Source organism: Eubalaena glacialis, chromosome 4 (assembly GCF_028564815.1).
Source record: "Eubalaena glacialis isolate mEubGla1 chromosome 4, mEubGla1.1.hap2.+ XY, whole genome shotgun sequence".
Taxonomy (NCBI): domain Eukaryota; kingdom Metazoa; phylum Chordata; class Mammalia; order Artiodactyla; family Balaenidae; genus Eubalaena; species Eubalaena glacialis.
In genome coordinates this window covers 179,915,582-179,941,078 of record NC_083719.1, presented here as the reverse complement: position 1 = coordinate 179,941,078, position 25,497 = coordinate 179,915,582, and the positions used below count along the sequence as shown (strand labels likewise).

Genomic DNA, 25,497 nt, shown 5'->3' with positions numbered 1-25,497 from the left:
TATCAGCCGAGCCGGGCAGTCCTTACTGGAGCCATCAGAGAGAGTCTGCTCGTAGCTGCTCACAGCCCAGTCTCAAGCCCTAACTTTAAGAGGCAATAGTTCCAGTTGAATATTGCTCTCATCTCAAAGTTTTGTTTGTAAACTGTCCCAAACAACCTGGAACGTGCCACTTACCTTCAGGAGACGGGTCATCCTCATATATTGGCTTTGCTGAACCAGAAAAGAGGAGCTCAACATCCTTCTCAATGAGGCCGGTGTCGATCGGGCACAGGTGACCTCGTTTACAGTACACGCTAGACAGGCGACAGAGTGGATTTACCAGCTGACCAAAGGCAGGCTGAAGTACAGAGTCAAGCTCAGACGCGAGGCGGACTACGTGCAGTCCCTAGACTCAGCTGTCTCCTTGGCTGCCAGAACACTGGCTCAGTGCAGTGTTCTTTCACCCAAACAGCTTCTACCTGATTCGCCCACCTGGGTCTCAAGAGTGTAAGTGTCTGAAAAGGCAACGTGGAGAGGTCAGCGAGACTGACAGTGGGATGGCGGGAAATCTCACAAGGGCGCCACCTGCTACACCCTCCCTCCGTGAGTTGCTAGTGGAGAAACACTGGCTTCTCAAACACATCCTACCCAGAGCTGTACAACCATCCCCTCTAGCTCCAAAATGTTCTTGTTGCTGAAGATGAAACCTCACACCCACTGAGCTGTGAGCCTGACACTTCCCAGAGCCTGACACTTCCCAGAGCCCAACCAAGGGGCCTGGATCCTGCAGGGCTTTGCAGGCCGTGGCAGTGACGCCAGGGTTTTCGGCGTACACCCCTGGCAACTACTAATCTGCTTTGTTCCTGTGGATTTACTGCTTCACAACATTTCATATATGGTTAATTTTGTGCTATGTGACTTTCACCTCATTAAAAAAAATTAAAATGAAGCACATTATACAACAGCATAAAAGGTGAGGTACATCAAGGACATTGGAAGGAGGGACTTCCACCTCCCTCTGGGGGTTCAGCCTGAAGTTTAAGGGCATCTACTGCCTAGAGATGCTCCTTGACATTTGAGAGAATGTGCATCATTAAGCAGGATGCCAAACTTGAGAAAATCATGGGGTTGGGGTGGGTTCTGCTTATGAACCTGCTCATGCTGGCCTCGAGGCCAGAGGTGCCGTGCTACCCCTCAGAGTCCAAGCGGGTCACGTGGAATCCGTGCAGGTCTGAGAGCACCACCACGCTCCCACCACCTAGGCCCTTGGAAACCAAAAATCCGCATCTTGGACTCTCACACAATTAAAAAAATTAAAACATGACCACTTTGAGTGGAGTTCCCCTACCAGGCGTGGTAGGCAGACACGGGTCACAGCCTTGCCATCAGGACCTGAAGATGTGGGAAAGATGGACCAAGGGAGGGCAGGACACCACAGACGCACAGAAGAGGAGGACCCAGCGCCCAGCCTGACAGGCTGTCCCCACGCTCCCTCAGTAGAGGTGACATCAGGGAGAAGTGCCAAGTCCCAGGCAGGTTCACAGGAAGGGCTTGTTTCCACCTGCCACTTTCAGCCCAAGTACCAGAGGTAAACAGAGTTCCTAATTAACCCAGGTGGTCTGGCTCCAATGGCCTGATGCTACAAAGGCATGTCATTCCTAGGAAGTGTGTTCTTACTGCCACCTTCCCAACCTCCTATTCTTGAGGAGTGGCCAAGAGACCCCAAGCCCTGACATTCCTGACTACAGCGGCCCCAGCCCCTGGTTCTCCTGAACCTCTGCCCCAGGAATGCCACAGGGAAGCATGAGGCCATGAACGTCAGCAATGCCAACAGCACGTTTCACCTGTGCTGTCAGGCAGGGGTTGAGCCAGGGGACTGCTGGTAGGTGGCCAGCATCCCACTACAGATCAGGATCCTGATCGTGGAGCGTGGGAGACACCACCAACCACAGCGAGTGTACAGAGTACTGCAGGAGAAACATACTGGGATTTCCCTGGGCCCAGAGCCCCCCAACCCACTGTGGGGCAGGAGTGTCGGAAAGGCTGCCCAGAAACGATTCCACCTGAGGCTACAACAGGCGATCCGCCCACCCCTACTATTCTCCGGTCCAGGGAGCGGAAAAGCACGTGCCAAGGCCTGAAAGGAGACATGGGCTGGTCCTGGAGCCAAGCCATTTCCCACAAGAAGCAAAGTGAAGCACCTCCAGTGAGAGGACAGAACGGAACCAAGGGGGCTGGAGAGCACGGGCACTCTGCTCACTCACAGGCCCGTCTGGGCCCTTCCAAAGGTACAGCCCAGATGCCACGGACCTCCACGCCGAAGACCCCGGCATCACTGCCACGGCCTGCAACGCCCTGCAGGGTCCAGGCCCCTCCCCGGGCCCCTGTTCCCCTACCACTCACCCCCAGCCCCTCTACTCCAGCCACACAGCCTCTCACCTAGTCTTCCCCAGCCAACGTGCCCACCTCCCAGCCTCCACCTGCTGTTCCCTTTTCCTGGATGTCTTTCCCTCACTATCCCCTCGGCTTGTTCTTAAGCCACCGAGGTCTTTGCTCCAGTCCCTTCCTCTCCATTCTAAACAACTTTCCCCCACCCGCTCTCTGCTCCCCATGCTTTTCACATCTGTCACAGTGTTACTACCTGACAGGCCTAACTTTTGTTCAGCCTCCATGAGACCAGGGAGCTGAGGTGCTGCATCTGTAACACCTCGTGCTGGACCTAGCACATAGCTGGCCCTCACCTGAATGAGCTTCAGGATGCACACCTGCTCAAGAGCTAACAGGTAGAGCTGTAACAACCCGCCCACCCGCCCCACCACCACCAGCAAACGTCTACCAGACGTCTACCAGCTTGCTGGCCCTTATCTCGTGTTAGCAGCTTAAGAAATGTTGCAGGTTAGGTGTTAAAAACTTCACTAGGATATTAAGAACTTAGGTGTCTTTAGGAAAATGCCCCGTTACGATAAAGCAGAGGCGTATCAGTTACCTGAAGCAGGTCAGTTTGTGTTGGGGAAAATCCTCGTAACTCTCAAAGCCAGATTCATTGGCATCAAAGATGGACAGTCTCTCATTTGTCAACAACTGTATCTCTTCCACCTGAGAGACATTGACCATTAACTAGAGACACAAGAGATAGGAAACTATCAATATAAGGCTGAAAACACAGCTGGAACTTACTGCATCAGGGAGATGCTGTTCATATCTTAGCTCGGGGTCATCCAGGTACTGTCCGCACTCAATGCACTTCAGAGGATCGGTCTGTGGAGGCACGAACACAAACGGCGCTCAGAGGGCCAGCCCCAAGCAATCGCATTAGTGGCGCACAACTGGTTTTACTCCCAGATATATGTTTACCTTGGAGGACACTACTGCCATTTTGGTTCGAGCCATTTTCTTCTCAGTTCTGGGAACGAAGCAGAAGATTTTTTTAGTCATTTCACAACATATCAGAATCTGCCATCAGTTATACCTGATCCACCAGACACAGACGAGCACCCCCTGCTGCAGAAGGGACAAGGTGCGAGGCCGTAAGCGTCTTCACCACGCGGAGGGGATCTGCCTCACACGGCAGAATTGGAACGTCTCGGGCCTGGGCTCACACTCCATCACATACAAAGCTAAGGCTGCTCTAGAATTCACTAAAAGCCCCTTTATCTTTCTTTCTAGGACAACCATTTTAATATTATGATCTGCTTTGTATAAAGACAAAAATAAGTTCTTACGGTTCTTTGCATGTAGTTCTACGTCTCTTCTCCTCCTAAATGGAGAAAACAAAAAAGTGAAAGGTAAAAAAGTATCTTCCATCTGGATAATGCTTCAGAGTTAAGAATTTAATGTACATGGTTATCACAAAACCTAGTCAGAGGCAGGAAGGCAGTCAGAGAACCAGTGAGACCCAAGCCATCTCCAGTGTCTAGTCTTATAAACAAAATTCCTTTTTTAAAAAAATAAATTTATTTATTTTCTTTTATTTATTTTTGGCTGTGTTGGGTCTTTGTTGCTGCACGTGGGCTTTCTCTAGTTGTGGCGAGCGGGGGCTACTCTTCGTTGCAGTGCGCGGGCTTCTCATTGCGGTGGCTTCTCTCGTTGTGGAGCATGGGCTCTAGGCACGCAGTAGTTGTGGCACGTGGGCTCAGTAGTTGTGGCGCACAGGCTTAATTGCTCCGTGGCATGTGGGATCTTCCCGGACCAGGGCTCAAACCCGTGTTCCCTGCATTGGCAGGCGGATTCTTAACCACTGCGCCACCAGGGAAGCCCCTAAACAAAATTCTTATAACCAGACTTCCTTAAAAGACTCATAAGACCACTTTAAAAAAACAAGCAAATAAAAAACAGCTTTACTGTATAAGTGGTACCTCAGAATAGGTATATAATTGAAGAGGGGTACTATGGACTGAGTTGTGTCCCTGGCCCCCCACCCAATTCCTACGTTGAAGCCCTAACACCAAATGTGACTGTATTTGCAGATGAGGCTTTTAAGGAAGTGACTATGGTTAAATGAGGTCACAAGGGTGTGGACCTAATCCAATAGGGCTGGGGACCTTATAAAGAGGAAGGGACACCAGAGCTCTTTCTCCCTACGTGCTTGCACAGGGAAAGGCCATGTAAGGACCCGGCAAGAAGGCAGCCATCCACAAGCCAGGAAGAAAGACTTCTCCAGAAATTAACCCTGCTGGCACTTTGAACTTTTACTTCCAGTCTCCAGAACTGTAAGAAAATAAATGTCTATTGGTTAAGTCACCCAGACTGTCATATTTTGTTATGGCAGCCCCTGCTGACTAATATATGAGAAAATTTATTTTTAGAATTATTTTGGGTAAACGAAGGAATGACAGAACACAACTATCACTATCTGCAACTCCCAGTGAAATAATGGATTTAAGCAATGACTGTTAAAAACATCAGGCGAAAAGCTGAGGGGAACTTTATAATGGATGGACCAGGCAGATGGCACCTGAGCTCAATGATCACTCCTAACACCTCAAAAAGATAACCATGCCTTATGGTATGATGTAACAGGAAGTACACAGCATCACCTCAGAAGCACTCTGGGAAACAAGAGACCTGCCTCTGGTCAAGCCTCTGGACCTAACTACCGGTCTGCAGGCGGACAGGGCTGGAGGGATATGTCAAGCCTGAGAACCCACAGACGCTACAGGTTAAGCTGGCTGGTTCCACCAACTGCAAGTAAGAGGACAGGGTGAAGCTGCAGATGACACATTGAGGACAAACAGGAACCAAGTATGTTATATAGGCTTTGTTGGGGTCCTGAATCCAACTGTAAAACACACAATGGAGACCATCAGGGAAATCTGAACGGAGATTAGGTTTTTATATTATTGTGCTATGATAATGGTACAGTGGTGATTTTTTCTTTAATAAATTTATTTATTTATTTATTTTTAATTTTTGGCTGAGTTGGGTCTTTGTTACTGCGCGCGGGCTTTTCTCTAGTTGCACCGAGTGGGGGCTACTCTTCGTTGTGGTGCGCAGGCTTCTCATTGCAGTGGCTTCTCTTGTGGAGCAAGGGCTCTACCTGTGCAGGCTTCATTAGTTGTGGCTCACGGGCTCTAGAGCGCAGGCTCAGTAGTTGTGGCGCACGGGCTTAGTTGCTCCGCGGCATGTGGGATCTTCTCGGACCAGGGCTCGAACCCGTGTCCCCTGCATTGGCAGGTGGATTCTTAACCACTGTGCCACCAGGGAAGCCCAGTGGTGATGTTTAAGAAGAGACTCCTCTCCTTTTAGAAGCACTTCTGTAGATATTTCAGCAATACATCTGGGATCTGTTTATCTTCAGGGTGAGGGAGGGTAAGGAGAATGAGTGAGGCTTGGGTAAAACATGCCTAATCATGGGTTGATAACTGTTGAAGGCTGATGAGAATGTGAGGGTTTGCTACCCTTTTCTGCCTACCTTGGGGTATGTTTGAATGTTTCCATAAGAAAAATTGTCTAAAAATCACTTTAACATATTCCAGCCAATGGGATATTATGAAACACAGTAGAATTGAAAAAACTAGGCCTTACCTTTTCATCCTCATCTTTCTCATCAGAAACTTGTGGTTTTACTCTTTCAGGTTCTTTTTCTTCTGGTCTCCGTTTGCTAGCTCTGTTGGATAAACAAATAAGTCAGATATTAGCTTAAAAAAAAAAACTATATTGCCAATTCACATAAAAAATGACAAACTAATGTCTTCCTACAGAAAAGCAAACTATTCAGAATAGATCTGGAGAACAAATAGACACTTTGTTCCCATCCAAAAAAGAAAGTCCCCTTGTCACAGTAGCTCCAAAGGTGTGTCACTAACTCGTGATCCTGAAAGGAGGCCTTCAGAAGCCCCATGTGACCCTCAGACGTGGGGCCTGATGAGAGGTGCTGGAAACTGAGACACGTGACAGTGCAGTGATGGGAGTGCTACCCACGTAGCAGAGGGTATCAGGTAAGATGGGGCCCAGAGTTTGATTTCTTATCCAGCCCCGCCCAAACTGATCCAATCTTCCAAAAGCACCAGCAATTCCCTGTAAACCTCTACATCACAGATCTCCAACAGTTATTTCCCTAATTTAAATTACACAAAGCACAGCACAAAAGCACAAGTATTTTAACCACTTACAGATCTTTGGGTTGACTTCTGTGCCTCTTTTCATCCTGAGAGGGGAAAGTGTGGGTGGAGAAATAAAGGGGGGAAAATTAATTTCTGAGCAAGAGTGAGACAAAACCCCAAAGTATCAGTTAATGATTGCAGCACTGTGGAATGAGAGAACAGGAAAATCTGGGCAGGTCTACAGGGTAGAGATGAGGCTTCAACAATGTTAACTCAGTTCCCTAACACCTACAAACAAGAGTTGACCGGTAGTTGGCAAACTTCCTGTAAAGGGCAAAAAAACAGACATTTTCAGATTTACAAGCCACAGACCTGTGTCACAGCTACTCAACTCTGCCACTGTAGCACAAAAGCAGCCAGAAACAATACATAAGTGAAATGGTATGACTGTGCTCCAATAAAACTTTATGAAAACAGGCAGAGGGCCAGATTTGGCCTGTGGATCATAGTTTACCAACCCCTGTCCTAGGATAGCTCAAAGTAAAAGGGAATATTATAGCCATTTTGCTTATGTCGGCCAAAATGCCTATAGCTCCATCTGTCATTTGGTCAGGGGTGAAGATGTCATATAGACAGGCATTGGGACAGCAGGAGTGGGGCAGGGGGTGACAACACTAAACTTCGGAATCTAGTATGGGAAAGAAATAGAAGTAGGAATTCCTGACTTGGTCACCAACTCATTAAGAACAGCTGAGCCTCCATACAAAAAATACCTTCCTGATGTGCAACTCACCTCTAGAAAGCGAGAAATGTACACATAGATTAAAACAGAAGAAAACTCAACAATATTAGACAAAGTCAAATGTTTGATCCTTTTGTCCTTTTCTGCCGTGAGGCAAAAGTGCTGGCTGTGTGGTCTAAAGCTCCTGCCAGCTGCCGTCTGAGGAAAATGGGTGGTTTGACACCACCGCTAAGATCTCTCTAGATCTGAAGGGATGCCAGGCAAGTGCTGGCAGTAAGGTAATGAATATCCAGACAGAAAACATGAGAGACAATAAGATGTTAGATAGAACAAGCTGGAGGAAACACCGAAAGGATCATCTGCCATAGAACAAGAAGGGGTGCCCGCTGGAAGCGAGAACGCTCACGACCCAGCAAGTCTGACCTCTGGCTCTGCTCTCTAGATCTGAGACAGAAAACCAGAGACAATCCTGGGACCACCCTAGTTTGCCTTCTCTTAGACAGGGACCAAACTGCTAAGGAGCTTAAGAGGCCTGTGCTGCAGCCCCCAGCAGCTGTATCCCCCTCCCCTGGAGTTCACAGCCCTGTGGATAACCTTGCCGCCCAGGACGTTTACACAGGCCCACCCCTGGATCAATGTAGTGTTTTAGGGTTTAAATGTGCTCCCTTAGCTGAACTGGGGAAGCTGGCAGGGAAGGGAGGAGCTAGGCTCAGAAGAACTCAGGAGACTGACGGGGTGGTAAAGCAGCACAAGCGTGATGACACCACGTATCTGGGGTGACACGTCAAGCCTTCTCAGGGCAGAGGCTCTGAAGGGAAGCTGGTCCCACACACGCCTTAGTCCAGGCACACACAGGCCCTCCCCACCGTTATGATACACAGACACCTGCACACTCACTATGTATCAGGCGCTGACATGAAGTGACAGCCACCCACCCCCATGGAGGGGAGCAGGTGACCTGCCCAGAGCCACCCCACGGGCAGGCAGGGCTGGACTTGAACACAGAGCCCTACCCCACGCCATTGCTCCCCACCACCTGGGAACGTAAGGATCAGGTAGAGGTAAGTGACAGAGTCAGTCTTTACTTTGTCTTCTCCTTCATTCATTTCAGCCTGAGCTCCTCCGGGCCTCGCATCTCCGTCTGGCTCCTCCTTAGATTTCTGTTTAGGTGTTCTGTCGCAGAACGAAACACACAGTCAGCTCAGGGCACCCGCTGCCCTTTCAAGCAGCCCCAATGAGGGGTTTACACGGTCTCCTCCCCAAAGTTAGAGCATGGATTGTCTTTCTCATCTGAAGGGCAAGTTTTCAGAGCAAGAAACCCAAAAGGCATTTATTACTTCAGAAAGTATGATCTCGGAAGCGCCATCAACATTTCACGTGAGTGTTGCTGACACGCAGTAGTTTAAAAACAAGAGAGACAACAGGGCTCCACTGATCTCTGGTAACCTGATGGGAATCCTGCCTGTGGTGGATTCCTGTGCAGGTTTGCTGGCTGGCCTGAGGTGCTGTCCGGAAAGTCCTCACCTCTCCTTCTGCCAGGGTCCGGCCACTCAGTTCAGGTGTTCTGCCCACCCCAGACTCAGGCCCAGTCTCAACATTTGCTTCAGCCCACTGCCTGTCAGAGGCTGCTTTCCACTTCTGCCCTCAGGTGCTGCCACTGCCAGGAGAGCACACCCAGGCTGGCCAAGTCTTGGGGCTGAAGCGGGTCCACCTGACCAAGATCAGCCAATGGCCACTGAGCCGCAAACATGTAAGCTCAAAACATGCTTACTCTCGTAAGCCACTGAGCTTTCGGGCAGTTTGTCATACAGCGTCTTCACAGCTGTGGGGAAGAGACAGAGCTGCTCAATGCCCTTTAACCACCACCTGACTAACTGCTTGCTGTATGAGCACCACTAAGAACAGGCCTGGGGTCAAGATCAGCTAAATCTCAGCTGACCTCAGCCTTCACTGTGGTGGTCTGACCTTCCACGAGCAGAAGTCACCCACACATTACATGTATGATCAGTGCACTTAACGCTCTGTCCAATCCATTATTTTTACCAGAACGCTTATTTTAGCAAGTAAGCTTCACAAAGTACAAAGGCATGTTAACTATACTTACAGTTCTTTGGTTTGACTTCTGAGTCTCTTTTCTTCCTAAGTGGAGGGGAGTGGGAGACAAAAAAAAAAAAAAAAAAAAAAGACTAGTTAGTTTTTCCCTATTTGATTTGAATCTTTCTACTAAAGAGTTTTACGGAAATAAAATACGTAAACTGATCCTACAGTCTAGTTGGAATAAAGATTCTCTTCTTTCAAGACAGCACATTTTTGGGACTTTCCTGGTGGTCCAGTGGCTAAGACTCCGTGTTCCCAATGTTGGGGGCCCAGGTTCGACCCTTGGTCGGGGAACTGAATCCACATGCCACAACTAAGAGTTCGCATGCCACATCTAAAGATCCCAAATGCCGAAATAAATTTAAAATAAAATTTTAAAAAAGGCACTTTTTTTTGGGGGGGTAGGTAGGCAGGAAGTTAAAGAACTCTTAGACAGATCCTGATGTTTAAGAGGGATTTGGGGGCAAAATATTATCACTTGTCATTATTAAGTGTTGACAGTCTCAGTCACTTTATCAAAACTAGGAATCTTATAAAGAAATGAAGTAGAATGACCCAATCTGGAAAAGAGCTCCATCTCAAACATGGACAACAAATTGTTTTGAGCCTGAATTTAGAGAGCTAAACACTCCTCTCCAGAGAGCAGAAGTCAGCCTCAGGAACCCCACACACTTTGTAAGGAGATCACAAAGGTTGATGATGTTAACACAAGAAACACATTGCAGACCTTCCTACTGGAAGAAGAGACCCTGGGAGTCTGGTCACAGACAAGGGATTTCAATCTTGCCCTAAAATCCTTCTTTGGAGGGTGGTGGTCAAGCCAGCCCACTAGAACCGCTTCTTCTCAAACAATTCAACATGTGTCCCAACTGTAACTGCTGCTAACTTTAACTAGGATCAGGGTAGGGAAGTGATCAGTTAAAGACTAGTTTCAAGTACCAAATGATTCAAGAATTATACATCTTAGTTGATTCCCCATTAGGACAAAATAACAGACACCCATCCTTTAACAGGCTCTCAATAAGGGCACACACCACCCATCTGAGTTTCTAAGAAACTTCTAATCAATGTCTTAATAAAACCAAAAGGGACCTGATATTGTTCTACCACCTGTGACTGACCAATGTCAGCCCTTTGTCATATGGGGCAGTGCTGTCTAATGGTAAAGCTTCCAGTATCAGACCCCCAATTCCTTCTCCTACCTCCTCCCATGCGGGTTCAGTGGGTACATCTGTATTTTACAGAACCTTAAACTCTGATTTTACAAAGGAGCTGGAGGTCTGGGGAAAGAACTCGTCTGATCTCAGTTAAGAATGCAACTTTATACCTGGACGATACTATAGCACTTTAGCACCTCATGTGTTTGAAAATGAGACCTTCACAAGGACCTCATAGGCAGGAGAGGCAGGCAGGCGAGGGGACAGACTGAAGCTCTGTGACTGACTGATCAAGTAGCAGAGGTCCAGCTGACTTCCAGGCCTACCACTGACTTACTATCACCCGAGCCACGTAACACACCTTCCACATAGAGAACCAGCAGAAAAATGAGTGTGAAGAGCATTTTGGCTAAATTCAAGGTCATTTTGATCATTAGTGAAAGTCATTCTGCTCCTACACGCTCCCCACACCCTACCCCCTTCCTAGAACCAAATGGGTTCTGAGATTATGGTGGAAGTGACAAACCGGGAGGTGACCAGGCTTTACTTTATCATCTCTTTCTTCTTCTTCCACGTGTGTTCCTGGTCTTACTCTTCCCGGTTCTTCTGCAGGGAGTGGTCCAGCAATTCTGTCAAGCAAAATCACACACCCTAAGGATGACTTTCACCGACTCCTCCCGTGGAGGCAGTTTTCAAAAGGTCTTCCTTCCTCCTACCCACCGCCCCCAAAAATCAATCTTCATCTCAGGAGCCCTGAAAGGCACATATTACCTCAACATTTAATATTTAATACAACCTTTAGATCTAGTTCTGATAACGGCCAGTTGCCCCCAATTCACTCTTTGCAAGAGAATTCTACCTGAATCACAAGGTTAATAATCTGACTGCAAACTCGGCATCCTTAAGCTATCTATGGTCACCCTGGCAACTCACTATAAAGTTCTTCTTTTTAGAAGATTTCAGAAAAGTAATTTCAGTCATCAAGATTACATATTGCACAGAAAAGGTTTATTATTCTTACCGTTCTCTGGATGTAACTCTACGTCTCTTTTCCTCCTATGTGGAGAGAAGGGAAAAAGAGAAAAACAATATTTCAAAGGAAGATCAAAACCAAAAGCATGAGTCAAAGTATTAAATAAATACATTTGATGTGTTTAAAAACAGGGGTTGAGGGGTAATCTGGGTTTGGGGGAGATCTGGGCAACCTTCAGCCTGGTGTTGATGTCCCACCACCCTCAAAACAAAGAGAGGCCCAGGAGCTGGCCTGGCACATCTGGGCACTAGAGGTCATCTAGTGACGCTATGTAAAGTCAAAGATCCACCTCATGTCAGGAATTTGTTAATACTAGAAAAAAACCAAAGTAGTAATTTGGGATTCACATCAGGAAGTGATGATGACAACCTAAACTGGATACCAGCTCTTCTCTGATGAATACCTTAGTACACTACTTCCGTAAGTTCACAACACTTGCCATCCCCAGGATATCTCTATTTATGTATTTAAGAGGGATAAAAATATTGTGGTGATGAAACCGATCTATGTCTTGTTTGAGGTGGAGGTTACAAGAATGCATGCATGCGTACACCTGACTATACATGCATAGTGAAAAAAGTCTGTAGATTACGCCGATGTCCATGTTCTGGTTTTGCTATTACAGTTATGTGAGACGTCACCATTGGAGAAAGTTGGGTAAACTACACAGAACCCCTGTACTATATTATACGGAATTAATCTGTATGTGTATATAAAATTCTGCCTCCAGACTGCCTTTAGACTTGAGCTACAACATCAACTCTTCCCTGGGTCTGCAGCCTGTTGGTCTGTCCTGCACATTTCAGACTTGCCAGCCTGAAATCGTGTGACTCAGTTGCTTAAATTAATCTCATATATACAGAAATCACTGGGTCTGTTTCTCTGGAGAACCCTAAGATAGATTTTATACTAATATACTACAGTAATCTATACATACATATAATCTGAAACAATATAGAAGAAACTGATGAATGCGCGCCTCTCAAAGGAAGGACAGGACGGAGAGGGGGGAGTACCACCCCTATGTACCAAACAGCCTTTTGTACTGTTTTACCAAATGCATGTATTTAATACCTGTTCTAAAAAACATAGTGAGATCTCAAAACTTTAAATTGACTAAAGTAAGATTCTCTCTGTAGTACTACTTATTTGACCACCACCACCTGATAACACTGGTGTGGTGTACTGAGCCTTACTCTAGCATATTGGGATAAACCCTGTTTCAACAAGTGTTCATCCTCCAGGTCCCCAAGGTCTCACACACACTGCCAGTGAAACTGCTTACCGCTTGGGAAAGAGTGCCCCAGTTCATTTCTTTAGAAGCTAGAAGGCTATGTAAGCCCTCCAAAAGGTTAGAGGGCAAAGAACAACTCTAAAACTGGCACACTTGTTAAAAAAAAAAAAAAAGACTTGCCAATATTACAAGAGGCAGCTTGCTTTCACCTGTGACATGATTTCTTAGGAGGCAAGGGATGTGGCCATGGGACTTGGACAAGCTGTTTCCCTCTGTCTCAGTGTCCCACCTGTCAGTGGGCAGTCTGACTAAACTTAATCACAGACATCTGAATAAGGACCATGAACAGTGGCATCTAATTTCCAAAATAAAAACAGGAGAATGAGCATGTCTTTTACAACAGGACGTCAAGTCCACCTCAATGATATCGGTAGCCTTGAGTCCAGTGCTTCTCGCTCAGTGCAATTGTGTCCCCCAGGGGACATCTGGGAAAGTCTGAAGGTGATTTTGGTTGTCACAACTGGGAGGAGAGAGAGGGAATGTTACGGGCACCTAGTGAGTAGAGGTCGGGACCTTGCTAAACACTCTACGATGCACAGGACTCACCCCCACAGCAAAGGTTTATCTGGCCCCAAAAGTCAATGACTTGGTTGAGAAACCCTGCCTTAGAGCAAACCACAAATACTCATCTTTAGCAGGTAACAGGGCATTTACTACCCACCTGTAAACCTACAGACTTCCCGACTTACACAGCTAATCCTGTGGCAGGACTGAAATAGATAGCATGTGACCATCTGGTATCTAGGTTTGCCCCTCAAGTCACATGGGACAGTGCTAGAGACTGACATTTTCTGTATTGGAGGCCTTTGGCAAGCCGCCAGTTTTCTAACCTAAAAAGTCTAAGCAGCATTATTACAATACACATAATAACATGACAATTCTGCTTTTATAGAGAAATTAGATGTGGGAAAGGAGCTTATCTGACATCAGAAGCAAATGCTTTAAACACATCACATCTGCTGGTTTGACTGTCAAATCTTGACAGCTGGAGAGGTACAAAAGTAGACAGGAGAGAACAGACCAAAGTTACGGGCCTGCTGAGTCCTCAGCAGTCCTCAGTCTAACCATAACATACTTCGTACTGCCCTAGGTCCAGGGATATGTTCTAACACCCTCTCAGTCACTTCCGGTCCATAGACAGACCAAGTATAAATTCACAACTACCAGCAAGTGTACCAAAATAAGTCAGAGTTAAGAAACTTAAACACGAGCCCTACCTGGTCTTTTTCTTCTTCATCGACAGAATCATCTGATTTTGCTTTTTCAGCATCTTCCTCAGGTTTCCGTTTGGCAGGGCTGTCACACACAGTAAAGCCAACTGTTAGCTCAGCCAGACCCTAGTCCTCCAGTGGGCACGAAACAACTTATATTCCTCCCTACCAAGAGTACCCTCTGTTTGGAAAGATTCAGGGCGTGGACACCCTCTTCCCTCCAAGGAGAAGCCCTTTCTGCCAGGACATTAAAAGAAGCTTCAAGCTTAATGTTTCTTTGGATGACAGGTTTAGAATACCACCATTTTGCAAACCTTAAGAAATAATGGATCTAGACTTTGATCAACGGCTGCTAGAATCACTGAAGAGACATTACATGCCTCTGATGGACAGCCCCATGCCGTCAATGAAGTCTCACAAAATAAAGCTGGAATCTGATCAAGACTCTAGACCTAACTACCAGTTTACAGAACACTGGAGACAAGGGAACACATTAACCACCAAAACGATGCAGTCAGCCAGACCTAGAAGCTAGCTATTAGACAAAAGACCTATTTTCTTTAAATAAATGGCAAGAAAATAAGGAATCTAGAACTTGAAAGGCTTAAGGAGCAAATCAACCAAACTCTGTTACACAAGGGGAAGTATGAACACTGCTATATATTTGTTAGTAAGGAACTGTTACACTTTATAAGGCATGTTTTGTCTTCTTCAAAAGACTGTTTGCTAGATGTTAGCAATTATAGCAAAATATGAATAAAAAACTTGTCAGAGAAATAGACCTTGTCATCTAGAAAGATCGTATTTGTGGATAAGATGACATGTCCGATTTGTTTCAAAGTAATCCAACTGGGGGGACATGGGTGTGTATGGAGTTGTAATCCATTTGGAATAATTTTCACTTGGAGCATATGGGGGTATAGCTGAAACAACAGCCAGGAGCTGTTAACTGTTGTTGACACTGGGTGATAGGTACACAGGGGTTCATTTTACTATCCTTGGTAATTCTGTGTATGTACATTTGAAGTTTCCTATGTTAAGAGTAAAAATGGATGAGGTCTTCAGAAATGCTGTTCATGAATGTCTAATAACAGAATATCAAAAGGAAAACCTAAGCAATGTGGAAGTCAGAATTTCTAAGTTACATCCTACTAATTCTATACGTGTTTTACCAAAAACAGTTGGCCCCTAAAATGGGGGCTGTCCATTCATTATATACTGACCCCCTTGTGAAATGAGATGTGATGGTGGTCTGCCTGGTAGTTTGCCTTGTAATCCTGGGGCTAGATGAGACTTCAGCTGCTTAAAGAAAAAGAAACAAAAAAGCCACTATGAATAAAGAGTTCACAGCGAAGGTACAGTTCTTCAGCATTAGCAAGCTGGTGCAGAGACCAGGTTCTGAGGATTAAGTATCCTTCTCTTCTTATTCTAAGCAACCACCATCTTGATAAAGTCATCAAATTAGCACCTGCCAGTTTGCTGGGCCATTTTAACACAAGCTCTTGTATGAGGGGCCCAACCCTGAGACGGACAAGGAAACAGAACCTCCGCTTATTTCGTCAAAAGATGAAGTGGCCAAGCACCTGACCTGAGCTCAAGTCCCATGCTCTTATTTTTAAAAATTCCAGAAGAGTTACTCTGACTACAAGCGGGGAAGGAGTCTAAGAATAAATGTTTAGCTTAAACAGGCATGTAACTTAGACGTAATAAACATCAGTAGCTCCTGTTATCTTATACCTCATAAATTCAACCACATTTGGGAATCTAATGCTCTATAACTTGGTTGAAGACAAAAATTGCAAGTATATATCTAAGCTAGTTAGAAGTATATACAAGAGGGAATTCCATGGCGGTCCAGTGGTTAAGACTCGGCACTCTCACTGCTGAGGGCCCGGGTTCGATCCCTGGTTGGAGAACTAAGATCGTACAAGCCGACCAACACAGCCACCCCCCACGCCCCCCCAAAAAAAACAAAAAAAGCAAAAAGATACACAAAAAACAAGTACTGCCGGTGGAGGGGTTGTGTGTGGGGGGAACAGACAGACCCTATGGCGCCAAGTCTGTCCTCCCCTTAGGTGGTACCAGACTCCAACGAGGTCAAACGAGTCAAGTGCTCTTACATTTTGTTTCTCCATCGGACTTGCTTCTCCTGGGCATGCAAAGTTTGGAAACAGGTTTGGGGGACTTGTTTTTCTCTGCTATTTCCACTCTGCGCTCCTCACCACTTGTCTGGCTCCCGTTTTCTAGACATCCATTCACTTCCCGACTGAAAGCATGAGCTCCGTTCTCCAAGGACAAATCTTTATTTAAAAGGGATTTGACTTTAGCCAGGTAGCCCTCCTACAGCAGGAAAGGATAATTTAAGTAGCAGTGAATGTAAACAAGTGGCAATGAGAGAATAAGGAAACACATGCGCTTCCTTTGTAACTATCAGGTAACAGGGAGAGGTGGGATTATTCTACCTCCCTGGTCACAGACAAGTTACATGGGAGGAAACGTTTTCTAGCCATCGGGATGCTGAGGACTTACCTCTGATAATTCTTCTTTATGTAATTTGGTTTCCAAGTCACATAACTGATTCTTTATTTCTGTCTGCAGAAATTCATGCAAGAGATTCAATTTCTCCTTCACACATTCCTAAGGGAAGGATATAGGTTTAGAAGTCTCCACACTCCCAAGCTATGAACTAATGGACTAATACGCAAATAGTTACACTGCCTGGTCACATAACAATGACTGAATGGCAGGCTATGCTGAGTCAGCTAAAAAGAAAACTAAATATTCACAAGACATGTTCGTGATGTTTCCACTAAGATCATATCACACCATCTCCAAAGTGGTGAAAAATGGAAAGATTAGAGGTGAAACAGACACATAATAGTGTACTAGAACAAAATTGATTTTGAAAAACAGTGTGACCAGGAGAAGTTATAATGCAGACTTGAGGCTACGGAACCCAGACTGGGAAACTCGATGAGTTACCAAAAGCTAACCAGTAATAGCCTATTAGTCCAGCACATTAGACAGAAACATCCACGTTATCCTCAACTTTAGGGAAAAGGGAGCCAGTTCCACTTAAATTTGTTTTTATGAACTACAGAGTATCTGTCAAATGGTCACATTTGATCATAAATTTTGTTAAGGTGGAGATTACCTTACCTTTTCTGTTAAACTATCTCTTTCCAAATCTTTGAGCCTGGGGGAAGAAAAAGGGAAGAAACAAACACTTGTTAAGCAACATTGTCTACCTGTAAGAATACCACAGTTTAAAGAACTTTGGAAATAAGTTTAACATGAATGTTAGAAAAAAATACAATGGTTTTTCCCTCCCCCAGTGTCTAGAATGCCCTACTGTAATGCCTACACGTTAAGAAGTTATTTTCGGGCTTCCCTGGTGGTGCAGTGGTTGAGAATCTGCCTGCCAATGCAGGGGACACGGGTTCGAGCCCTGATCTGGGAAGATCCCACATGCCATGGAGCAACTGGGCCCATGAGCCACAACTACTGAGCCTGCGCATCTGGAGCCTGTGCTCCGCCACAAGAGAGGCCGCAACAGTGAGAGGCCCGCGCACCGCGATGAGGAGTGGCCCCCGCTTGCCGCAACTAGAGAAAGCCCTCGCACAGGAACTAAGACCCAACACAGCCAAAAATAAAATTAATTAATTAATTAATTTAGAAAAAAAAAAGAAGTTACTTTCAATATGAATGAGGTCCCCGTTTTGGGGGGTGGTTTTCTGATGGTGGTTAGAGATGATATAGGAGCTCTAGAACATTATTTCTTTCTTTTTTTTTTTTAACGTTATTTTAAAGACACTGGGAAAGGGGAAGCAGGTCACACAGTTGGGGTCCTTCCCAAGTTAACTGACCTATAGGTGGTCTTCCTCCAGTTGGACCTGACAAGATTTCATAGAAGGGCATACAGAGGTTAGAAAGAGTGGACCAGGGTGACAGGATGCTGTGGGCAACAGCCAGCTAACATTCCCAAAGGCCAGGATGGGGTGGTGGCAGCATTCTGAGGAGGAATATAGGGAAATGGAGGAGTCAAGGCATCTGGGGCAGCAGGGGGTGCCCACACACAAGGAAGACAGATGAAGCTAGAACAGTTGGCTGGCGCCTCACCCAAGAGTTCATCCTTGCAAATGTTTGTACCTAGTCATTCAGAAGTGCAGAACTGTCATGAGTTTAGCTGGAAAATCATGGTCTGATTTGATTATTGAAGATTAGTATCTTGCCTCTTTGGGGAGGAAGGGAGCAAAAAGAATAAAGGAACAAAACTAGAAGACACCAAGGAAATGGGGAGGCTGCTGTTCCTAGCCTGGGTACTGACTGTGGGCAATTGGGTGAGAACAGGTCTAACCAGCTGGGCAAGCGTCCCTCAGCAGAGGGGCAGCACCCTGGGCAGGCACTGGGCCTCCACCATCTATGGATCCTCCCCTCCAGCACCCAGGCTAGGTACTCAGTTACCAGCAGCCCAAAGGGCAGGAACAGAGCTCTGCCAGGCTGGCCTTCCCAGAGGGCAAGTGTAAGCAGCACAGCCAGGAACTGGGCGACAGGCTTTGCTGGACTAATGACATACAGTGGCTCCTCCAAGTGCACGTGGATCCTGCTTCTAGCTTCAACCACCACTCCCATCTGTGGGTGCCTGCTCTATGCCAGGCCCTGTTCCAGGCAACGAGCTGAGTGACGGGATGTAGGCACTACCAGGCAGGGACCTCATGACTTGCTGGATGGTCAGGAAAGGCCTTTCTATAGAAAAGACTTAGCAGGGACTTCCCTGGCAGTCCAGTGGTTAAGACTCCGTGCTTCCAAGGCAGGGGGCGCCGGTTCGATCCCTGGTCGGGGAACGAAGATCCCATACGCCACACGGTACGGCAAAAAAAAAAAAAAAAAAAAGACTTAGCAGCCTCCAGATACAGTGGTAATATACTATATGTCACATATGTTGTGTAACTTGGACTCAAGGTTCAGAGTCAAGCTTTCCAGAGCATGTGGAGCCCCTTCCAGGCAAAAGTCATTCTACCCTCAAAGCAAGTCAGGTCCTGGGAGAACCTTAGATGAGGACAACTGCAGAACTCGGTACTCACATGCTGCTGCAGGAGCATCACACCGACCTGTCTTCAGTCATTCTCCTCACAAAACCCTGGCAGGACACAGCTCCTACCTCGACCAGGTTACCTCAGGTGTCAAGGATAACACTTAGACTGAAGCCCATCAAAGGGCCCTTTCCACAATGCTGACAACTCCTACCTCTGGCCAGGAGACAGATCTGTGGGTCTGAATTCTTTGAAGCTTTCCTATGAAGTGGGATATTTAGCCTGGCAGGGAGAAACAAATCTTCAGAATATCTGAAGTGTCTTGCTCTGTGAAGATTGGATTTGACCTGCTTGGTCCCAGAGCGGAAGGTTGGAGCCCAGGGCAGGCACCGAGGAGCCAGAGGTGTGGCAGGAAGAAGGCTGGCCAGTGCGCTGCTCCTGACACCCAGGCTTTCACTGGAGAGTCCATCCCCTTCCCAGTAAAGCTGGTGACACTACCTCACATCTGCTTTACGTTCACAGCCAGGAGGATTAGAAGCAGACATGAAGGACCAGGTAGAGGAGTCACAGAGAGCAGCAACCACCGTATAAAAGAAACCCGTAGCTCCCTGCCAGTCTCCGATCCCACGATTCACTCCTAGTTGCTTCCCTCAGAGCAGTTCTTTAAAGGAGAAAAAGATATACATAAACCACTGTGTGGACAAACAGAGTTCAAATCTGAGGCTTCTGAGGAAAAAGGGTATAAACAGCATCAGGAAGGAGGGATCCAGAGACACTGAGAGCTCAGTGGGAGCTGGGCAGAGGGAGCTGCCCGAAACAGGAGCAGCACAGAGGGGCGCTGGCTCAGAGTTCACCCAAGAAACCCACACGAGTCGGGCTGACACAGGGGAAGAAAGGCACGTCCAGAGAGAGGAGGTGGGTGCCAGTCTGAGGGAGGTCGGCAATGTCAGGCTAAAAATCACTGACTTTGCTCCATAGTTAACAAACCATTGGAAGCGTCATGGGGGTGGCAGGACCCAAGGTATCAGTCATCTTTTAGTAGGAAAAAATAAAGTCAATCTGGCAGAAATAAACAATATATTAGACAGGAAGAGATAAGATGTTAAATCACTCTAACATCCTAAACTAGAAATGCTGGTCTGTAATGTGGTTTAGCAGCAGGAGCTGAGAACATGCTGGAGAAGTTACAAAGCTCCGTTTACTCTGCCTTTTGTAATTGGCTGCATGGCCGTTGGTATTGGGCTACCAGAGATAATATTTGTGGTAGGAAGGATAACAGACCACCCCCCGCAAAGATGTCCATGCCCTAATTCCCCAGAACCTGTGACTATGTTACCTTACATGGCAAAAGGGACTTTGCAGATGTGATTAAGGTTACAGCCCTTGAGATGGGGAGGTTTTCTTGGATTATCCAGGCGGGCCCAATCGAGTCACTTAAATCCTAGGAGCAGAGAAACTTCCCAGCTGCATTTCAAGCGATGTGACTACAGAAGGGTCAAAAAGATGTGATGTGAGAACTGGCTTTGCTGGCTTTAAAGATGGAGGAAGGGGGCCACAAGCCAACAGATGTCATCACCTCCAGTAGCTGGGAATGGCTCTCGCCTTACAGCCAGCAAGAGAAGAGGGACCTCAGTCTTATAACCACAAGGGACCGAATTCTGCCAACAACCTGAAAGAGTAAGAAACAGGTCCTCCCCTAGAGCCTCCAGAAAGGAATGTAGCCTGCTGACACTTTAATTTTAATCCAGTGAGACCCACACCACATTTCTGACCTACAGAATCAGAAGATAGCAAATTTGTTTTATTTAAGCTACTAAGACTGAAGTAGTTTGTTACGGCAGCAATTGAAAACTAATACAGTACCAGAAATTCTGAACTTTTCGGTGGGAGAAAGTAAGCAGACCATGAATTTTAGGAGTGACATTTCAGTGAATAGCTATCTAGATGGCTATTCGGCAGCTAGAAATTAGAACGGGCTCTCCAAAGAGGCCTCTCCAGCTGGCACCCCCAACTGCTGAAAGCAGAAATCTTAAGACTGGAAGAAAATAAGGGTCCAGGAATTGAAAAGGAATATGGCAGAAATCAGGAAAGAGGTCCCCTGGTAGCAAACAGCATCACAAAAGCCAAGGATACAAAGAATTAAGGATAGAAAACCACCTTAAATGAAGAATGACTGGACACCTGGCACAAAAGCTAAGCTAAGGTGGCAGCAAAAAGAGCAAGACCAGGGACTTCCCTGGTGGCGCAGTAGTTAAGAATCCTCCTGCCAATGCAGGAGACACGGGTTCGAGCCCTGGTCCGGGAAGATCCCACATGCCGCGGAGCAACTAAGCCCACGCGCCACAACTACTGAGCCTGCGCTCGAGAGCCGAGAGCCACACTACTGAAGCCCATGCGCCTAGAGCCCGTGCTCCATACCACCGCAATGAGTAGTCCGCGCACTGCCACGAAGAGTAGCCCCCGTTTGCCGCAACTAGAAAAAATCCTAACGCAGCAACGAAGACCCAGCGCAGCCAAAAATAAATAAATAAAATTAAAAAGAGCAAGTCCAGACGATAATACAAGAAGCCAGGCAAACAGGAAGGTTGGAATGATAAGCAGACATACACTGCTATATTAGTATCTGCCTTAGTATCAGGTCTGCATGTTGGTACTTTAAGTTATGCACTGTCCCCCACCCCAATAATAGAAGTGAAACATACAGCTGCCACGTGATAAGCAGTGAAGGAGGTTTCTGTGCAGGTGCTGTTCTACCACGTTTACACCTATCAGCTCAGCCTTCACAAGGCCCCAGTGGAGCAGGCACCTCCATCCCATTTTACCGATAAAGCACCAGGAGGTTAGACGACTTGGTCATACAGCTGGCAAGCGGTGGGGTGGGATCTGAACCCCAGTAGTCTGCACCTCTACAATCCTAGTGCAGGGGAGAACTAGAAAAGGTAAGTCAGTTTTGCCCTCCATACCTACTCAAGAGCCATGGAACTAGTTAAGAACTTCACGACCTAACGTAATCTAATCAGAGTGGCTAGCAGATAAGAAAGCTGTCATAATTACAAAGGCTAAATGAGTTGTGCAAGGAGGTTGCTAGAATCAATATGTAAATCCAGGCCTCGCTGAAGGGGAAAGTCTGGCATGTAAGCATTCGAGTCTAGTGGCCACCGAGCTGCATGTACAATGAATGAGGCAAACATGCTCAGACAACAAGTCATCATCAACTCCCAAGCTGCAAAGGCAGCATGCGGCATGTGCTGACAGAATTCAACGCCTCATCGCAGGGAAAGGGGACTGTCTTTCTGAGCAGCCTTACGGATGAACAGACACTAGCCAGCACGGTGAAGGGGTAGGTGGAACCCAGCCTCACTGGTTGCTCTGCATGGTCTCAGGCCCTGAGAACCTAAAAGGTAGCCTGCGTGGTTTGTGAGGAAAAGAGCACAAGATGAGTCAGGCAAGTGGACGGGGATCCCGGACTTGAGGCCAAGTGCATTAGGCAGTGTAAGGGGCAGGAAAACCTCTGGCTCCAACTTATATCGAAAGAGGATCACAGTTTCCACTTATAGAAAGCAGACCTGAGTGGCAACAGAAAGACGAGTGGGAAGACTATTGCTCATTCTATACAAAAGATGGTGGCTTGGACAGAGTAAGAAAATTCAAGTGGAAAAATGTGGCTTGTCCTGAAAGGCATTATTTTTAGAAGACTTAGGACATAAAATACTTCAAAAAAAGTTAAACTTAAAAACCCAAATGTTAAGAATACTTTCTACTATCGTTACACAGCTGATGTAACTATATGAGTTTTAAAAGAAGCTGCCATATAAACACAAGTTAGCATAAGTGACAGAAATGCCTGCGTGAGGACTAGGCCTACATTTTGTTCCTAGAACATTCTACTGAACTTAGTAGTATAATCCATAATATGAGGTACCTAATTTTCATGAATCAAAAAGTTATACCTCCGTTTACAAGGAGGTATAAGGGAGTATTTTAAATGCAGTATTGAATGCCATGTTTATGTGTGTATTTTATAGGCTGAGATTCAAAATTTAAGAAAAGCTGTTGAGAGGGTCCCATAAGCTGACAATGTCAGTGGTCTGAGGCAGAAACCCAAGACTCTATACCCACAGTAAGCAATTCTCGTTCAAAGTAACATGGAACCTAGGGTGAATGGTGGATTGTAACACTCACCTAAGAACATTCAAATTCAGCCAAACAAAACACTTGCTCTGGCCCAATAGAAGCCCTAGCTGAAGGGAAAGGTTTTGGCAAGAAGCAGACTTCCGCAGGAATCTTTGCTTCCTTGCTGTTAACGCCTGTGGCAACCACTCTTGAGAACACTTGAGGATTAAATGAGATAATGTAAAGTGTTTTATACAATTAGCAGAACAGAAAAAAAGCTAGATTAGTCAATAATGCTAACATGGGGGGGCCTTTATGTGCCAGGCATAGTCTCATTTAATCCAATACCAGTTTAAAGCCCATGTTAACTGCCCTAGTCCACAGATGTAACTTGTTTATGAAACTTGCGCAAGGTTAGATGAGCCAGTGGAGGTAGCGTTCCCACCATCAAGTTAAAGAAGGCTGGCCCCAAACATCTCTGTCCTGGGTCTAAAATGAAGCCAGGTACTTCCATAATCCCATTTCCATTTTTAAGTCATGTTATGTCTTGGGGGGGACGGATAGGGATTCTTCAGCAAGGCACAGCACCCTCTAACTGGGGTTAAGAAGTGGTCTGACGCCTGGGAGACCCAAATACCTCCAACACCTACTCTCCACCCCCGAAAGCCCAAATCAGAACTGACTGGCACAACTTTAGGAAACAAGCACAGGGAAATAGGGAAATGGCCAAATCAGGTTCACAAATCTGGCTGGAAGTGTTCAGGGCTGCTCGAGGCTCCCGTGACTAGGGCTCCAAGTGAGGTTTGCAAGTTTCCAGGAGTGAAACTGATGCCCTTCAGGAACAAGAAGCCTGGGCCCAACGGGTCTTGCCGCCGACCCCTGTGCACAGATTAGCTAAGACTGGCTAAGTCCCCGGTATTAGCTGCTGCCCCCTCATTCCCCCTACACACACACACACACACACACACACACACACACACACACACAGACGGAGGAAACTGCAGCCAGTTCTCCCTAGCAAGGCTTCCTTGATGCCCACGGCTCACAGGCACCGATTTACTATAAGAAACCACTGGGCTTTCACGGCGTCCGAGCCCTAGCCCTCAAGGTATGTGAAGAGTTCCTTGTAGAATGCGCCTACCCTAGCCGTATGAGGTGATGGAGGGAGCCCCCAGAGGAAGACGGGGCTCGCAAACCTGAGCCGGCCGCGCCCGTACCACGACCGGCGACATCTGTCTCTGGAGGCTGCCATCGGGATGCGTGGCGTGGGGGCACCGAGGGGACTCCCCAAAATACCCCCGGGGACCAGGCCGGCCCGACCCCCTCGAGAGGACCGGGCACCGGAAGTGGAGGCCTTAGTGCCCGGGCCGAGGGGTATTCTGAGGCCGCGGGCTGCCCACTTCCTGAGCGACCAGGCTGGCGGCAGGGGCTGGGCCTGAGGCTGCTCCAGGAAGGGGATCCCCAAGGCGAACCCAAGGCTTGCCCTACTTTGAAGTCAGAAGAGACCCCCAAGTTTCTAGTCACCAGGGTGCTGTGAGAGGGCCTCGGCCCATTTTGGCGCCAAACGGCCAGGGGCGCGCGCGACCGGAAGTGCCACCCTGCCCGCGCCAACTGCCGCCGCGCGCCGCGCCATCCCACGCATGCGCGCCCGCCTGTCAGCGGCGGCCACGGGCTACCCGGAGGGGAAACGACCCCCACCCCCACCCCCAACGCCGTGCAACCCACCCCAGGTTCGCAGTCCCCCGCAGCACCTACCGCCTGCGGACATCGTCGGGCAGTGAGAAGGCCCGAGAGGCCAGCGCGGGCACCCGAGCTGGGGCGGTACGGGCAGGCATCTTGGAAGGTGCAGCAGAGGCGGCGGCAGCACAAGCAGCCCTGGCTTTTCGCGCGGAAACCGATGGGGAGGGGCGGCGAGCGGAGGCAGCGCGTACCATCCCGGCCCGGGCGTGGGGGAAGGCGGGCCGTACCACACGGAGGGAGGCCGTACCATGTGTGGGTAGACGCAGTGAGGCTGGCCGTGCGTAGGGGCCGCGCATGCGCGGGGCGGGAGCGCACCCCCGCGTGGAGCAGTGGGCTTGTCCAAGCTCCTCCGTTTGCTGGGAGCTTTGCCTGAGACATTCATTCATTCATTCTTTCCCCGCATGCTAGGGATAAAATGAGGAACATCCTCAGGGTGTTCCAGGATGTGGGCACTAGAGTTCAAGTCCTCAGTTCCAATCCCACCTACACCTACTTGCTCACTATGACGACCTTGGGCAGGTCATTTGGACCCAGCTTTAGTTTCCTCATCTGTGAA

At 47.4% G+C, this 25,497-nt stretch overlaps 1 protein-coding gene across 7 annotated transcripts in view; it reads right to left on the bottom strand.

The window, feature by feature from the left end:
• The window catches only part of DNMT1 (DNA methyltransferase 1), a 42,335-nt gene extending 17,157 nt beyond the window's left edge, over positions 1-25,178 (bottom strand). Inside the window, exons 1-17 of one of the 7 annotated variants that reach the window (XM_061190524.1) lie at positions 24,957-25,178; positions 17,215-17,251; positions 16,585-16,692; positions 16,176-16,395; positions 15,279-15,357; positions 14,062-14,140; positions 11,539-11,573; positions 11,044-11,146; positions 9,368-9,402; positions 8,349-8,436; positions 6,591-6,625; positions 6,004-6,085; positions 3,702-3,736; positions 3,334-3,382; positions 3,157-3,237; positions 2,966-3,075; positions 175-293 (exon numbers count right to left, since the gene is read on the bottom strand). In XM_061190524.1, the coding sequence (XP_061046507.1) occupies positions 175-293; positions 2,966-3,075; positions 3,157-3,237; positions 3,334-3,382; positions 3,702-3,736; positions 6,004-6,085; positions 6,591-6,625; positions 8,349-8,436; positions 9,368-9,402; positions 11,044-11,146; positions 11,539-11,573; positions 14,062-14,140; positions 15,279-15,357; positions 16,176-16,395; positions 16,585-16,692; positions 17,215-17,251; positions 24,957-25,135 (1,474 nt within the window). In that variant the 5' untranslated portion in view covers positions 25,136-25,178. Of the gene's footprint in view, positions 1-174; positions 294-2,965; positions 3,076-3,156; positions 3,238-3,333; positions 3,383-3,701; positions 3,737-6,003; positions 6,086-6,590; positions 6,626-8,348; positions 8,437-9,367; positions 9,403-11,043; positions 11,147-11,538; positions 11,574-14,061; positions 14,141-15,278; positions 15,358-16,175; positions 16,396-16,584; positions 16,693-17,214; positions 17,254-24,397; positions 24,497-24,956 lie in introns of those variants that run through there. The other 6 variants (XM_061190526.1, XM_061190525.1, XM_061190527.1 and 3 more) reach the window with 6 other exon arrangements.
• Between the last annotated feature and the right edge of the window lie 319 nt (positions 25,179-25,497).